Source organism: Tupaia chinensis, unplaced genomic scaffold, assembly GCF_000334495.1.
Source record: "Tupaia chinensis unplaced genomic scaffold, TupChi_1.0 Scaffold145652_1, whole genome shotgun sequence".
NCBI lineage: Eukaryota > Metazoa > Chordata > Mammalia > Scandentia > Tupaiidae > Tupaia > Tupaia belangeri.
This window is the reverse complement of record NW_006205509.1, coordinates 1,649,925-1,653,940: the sequence shown is the minus strand read 5'-3', so window position 1 is coordinate 1,653,940 and position 4,016 is coordinate 1,649,925. Positions and strand designations below refer to the sequence as shown.

Here is a 4,016-nt window from a genome sequence, read left to right as displayed (position 1 = left end):
AAGCTCATCTGACTGTCCCACCTCTCCCCTAAGGCCAACCCTTATGCCCCCCACATCTTGCCATAGGTGCTAAGCTGGGGAGGATGATGGACTCTGCCTCAAGGTGCTCCTTTTCAGGGAGCACAAAGACCATGGGTGACTGAGCTTGTCAGAGCAGAGCTCTGTTGGCCTGTGAAAGACTTCTAGAAGATTTCAGCTCATGGCTAGTCAGAGGAAAGCCTCCTGGTAAAGGGAACAGCTGAACAAGAGGCTAGGAAGAAGAAAATGGACATTTACCTTTAAAACTAATTTTGCTGGGACCAGTAGATGGTGTAATGGTTATGCTGCTGGATTCCCATGTAGTCAATTGCAGTTTGAATTCCAGATCCGGTGACTTAAAACACACACTGGGTGTGTGTGTCAAAAATCCTAAGAGGAGAATGGAAGAGAAAGGATTGCAGTGTGGCCCTCCCCCCTGGGGGGTGATTTCTTGCTTTCTGTACCTGTCTGTCTGTCTCTCTGGCATGCACAGGTGCCCTATAGTAAAAAAAAAAATCTCTAAAAAAAATTAATTTTTCGGGGCCAGCAGTTGGTGTAATGGTTATGTCGCTGGACTCCTCTATAGTTGAATAAAGTTTGAGTCCTGGACCCGGTGACTTAAACTTACACCGGGCATGTGTGCATGTGTGTCCAAGATCCTGAGAGGAGAATGGAGAAGAAAGGATTGTGGCGTGGCCATCCCCCTTGGAAGGTGACTTCTAGCTTTCTGTCTCTCTGTGTCTTTCTGGCGAGTACATGTGCCCTAAAGCAAAAAAGCTTCTCCAAAAAAAAAAAAAAAAAAAAGAATTTTGCTATAGGGTGTGTGTGCTCACCAGAAAGAGAGGGAGAGAAAAAAGAAAATGAGAAAGCAACTTCCAGGGGGGATGGCCACCCTGCAATCCCTTCTCCTCTATTCTTGTGATTTGGGGCACATGTACACCTAAGCCCGGTGTGTTTTTCAAGCCCTGGGCTTGGCATACACAATCAGCCATGTGGGATCCGGCTTCCTTATAACCACCCTGCCACCAGCTAGCCCCCAAATGGGCATTTATTGAGCACCTTCACACAACATGTGGTCACATCTTCACATACACAATCAATCTTCACTGCATTGTGATGAGCCCCCATTTTATAATTGATGACACTGAAACTCAGAGAGGGGAAGTGGGTTGCCCAATTGGAACAAAAAAATTCAAGCCAGGGAATCATGCAGACAAGTTCAGAATGACAGAGGGCAGAGTAATTAGCAACCTGGCCCTAAAGTCCAGGGCTAGGGGAGTTCAGATTCTTAGCAGGTGGAAACGGAGAACCAGAGTCTGACTGAGTTCCCAGGGGGGAGTGTAGGGCACTGGAGGGTGAAGTGGAGAATGCAGAGTGTGGGGGGTGTGGGTAGCAGGTGTTCTGGGAATGGGAGGTTGAACTAGGTCTCTTCCTCCCTACCCTAGGTTCCCCCTGTTCACAGCTGTGTACAAAGTGTGCTACGAGGGACAGCCAGTGGGTGAATTTATCCGCTGCCTGCAGAATCATCCAGAACATATGTGAGCGGGGCCTGGGTCCAGGCCAGGCAGCTTCTTTATCCTAATGGAGATGGCAGAAGCTTGGGCACCTGGTCACCAAGAACTCTGGAACATCCTGTGGAGCAGGCTCTTCTCAGCTCTTCACTGGAGGATAGGAGGCTGTGGACCGAGCTTCCTGCGTGGAGACCCTGGACTACCAAAGCAGCCTGCAGCCCCTCGCCACCACATCTTGTCAGAAATGGAGTTGCCCTGTCCTTTCCCAGACGTGGGGCTTTCTCCTTGTCATCTAGGAGGTAGCATCTAGGTCCAGTGCTGCCTGCTTTGGGGTGTGCATGAGGGAGGGTGGGAGCAGAAGGTGGCAAAGTAAAGACTGCCAGTTGCTGCCTCACATAGATCAAGACTCCTGTCCCAAACCCAGTTAGGTGGCTAAAGAAGTAACAGCCACAAGAGGGATAAGCAAGGGCTGCCAGGGAGGGGTCTAGGCTTTTGAGCTAACTTAGGCCCCAAGGACCCCTTGGCTGATCTCTGCCAGGCCCCGCACAGCATCAATGGATCTGTGTTTGTTAACAAAATACAAATTCAAATAACCCCCTTCTAGCTTCTCCTAGCAACACCTGTGTCCTCAGAAACCTCTGGTCTTCCTCTTCCCCCTCCCTCAGACTGCCCTGGCACTGGAGTTGCTGCCACGCTGGCATCCCTGGCCCCAGGGCTTGCCATTCTCCCCAGGGACTTCCTGGTTCCTAGTTCTTTGCCAGCTTCTCCCCACCCTGTGTGACCTTTCCAAGCCTTCCCTCGCCCTCCCCACCAGCACCCTCTTTTGGGAGCAGAAACTTAATCTGCTGACAGAGCTACACCTTTTGCTAGTGGCTCAGATCACTGGCTCCCTGTGACCTTTGTATTTGCCCAGCCTCCCTCCTCAGGAGCTCCAGCTGGGGGAGGTGTCAGCTGGGCCCTGTCTGCTATCTCCCCAGGAGCTCCCTGCTCCATCCCCTTTATTCCTTTCAAACCCTGTACCTCTCTCTGATGCCCCAGAGCAGCCAGGACAGCAAGCCTGCACCTGGCATCTGGAGGCCAGGGGCAGAGTGGCTTAAAGGCTGAGTAGGGGTAGGAAAAGAGGGATCAAGTTCCCCATGTTGGTGGGTCCTGATAGTCCGAGCCCAACTCTGTCAAATGAGCACCTTCTTGGGACTTCTTGACCACATCCGCACCTCAGGAGCTGGGAAACTCAAGGAGAAAGAAGATAAAAACCACTCTGTTCCCTGGGGTGGAGGGAGAGCAGGAGGGAGTGGGGAGGAGAGGAGTGTACCTTGCACTGGCCTGGCTCCAGGATGGGGTGGCAGTAGGGGAATGTCACAGGTCAGCAGCCTGGGGCCCTAGCTATAAATAGTCTCTGAAGCCTGAGAGGCTCCTGCCCTGTCCAGTAGGGGTCTCAGCTCCTTGTGGGGCAGCACCTGGCACACTGCGGCTCTGGCCAGCATTACATTAACCCTCTCAATAATCCAGGGAGGCCGGCCCCTCTCACTAGCCCTTGGGAAGTCACTGTCTTACCACATCAGACAAGAGAGTGAGGGCTGGCCCGGCCCAGATGGGGCACTAGCTTTATGGAGCTGCCTCCCCAGGTGGGGGCAGGGAGACATCTTTGCCTACTCTTGTTCACTCCGCAGTTAACTGTGAATCTGAGGCCTTCCTATGGGGCCTACTTGTCTACCCAATAAAGCGTGGTTTTCCTAGAAACAGGAGGTTGGGAAAGGCACTTCAGCGCATGCGCTGTGTCACTGCATGTATGTGTACACTTTCCCCAAAGTGCAATGAAAAAAGAAGTCCCTACCCAAGACTTGTAGCCACTCTCGGTTCCCATCCTTGGTGCCCACTCAGTACCCTCCTCTCCCCTACCCCACCAGAGCCCCCAGTGCCCCACCCCTGAAGCTAGCACCCAACCTTCCAGGCGCGTCTTAGGGGTTTATCACACCTTTTGCAAGCGCGGAGGTCACGCACAGGACTGAAACCTTAGACATTTACTCCTCGTGCCTACTGCGTAGTCGTGGCCAAAACTGACTGCACACTGAGCAGTATGTGCCTCGCTGTGCAGGTGAGATTCGTACCTGAACTGGCCCCGCAGCCGGGTCACCAAGTAGAGAACAGCTCCAGACTCTAGAGGGCGTGCTGTTCACCTCCAAAGACCTAGCTCCCAAAGAATCTACCTAGCTACTGGAGACGTCATCTCTCCGTAGGCTAGGGATTGGCTGACTACGAGCAAACTCAAAGTTCCGGTTCCAGAGCTTGGGTCACCAAAGACTCCCCTCAATAAACCAAAACCACAACTCCCAGAATCCCACAGGGCTGTCTGAGCGGAAGACTCGTCCGAGAAGGCAGAGTAAAGGACGACCGGCCCGGAAGCCGGAAGTGCAAAACCGACCACCACCAGAGCAGCCGGCGGGTGCGGGGTCCCGCCTTAGGGGGCGGAGGTGAGCTGGGCCACGC

The 4,016-nt window shown here is 53.2% G+C and overlaps 1 protein-coding gene across 1 annotated transcript in view; it reads left to right on the top strand.

The window, feature by feature from the left end:
* Window positions 1-3,269, top strand: part of GPD1 (glycerol-3-phosphate dehydrogenase 1) — a 7,955-nt gene extending 4,686 nt beyond the window's left edge. Inside the window, exon 8 of the mRNA XM_006168178.2 lies at window positions 1,464-3,269. Coding sequence (XP_006168240.1) covers window positions 1,464-1,560 — 97 coding nt within the window. The 3' untranslated portion in view covers window positions 1,561-3,269. The remainder of the gene's footprint in view (window positions 1-1,463) is intronic.
* Window positions 3,270-4,016: the final 747 nt, after the last annotated feature.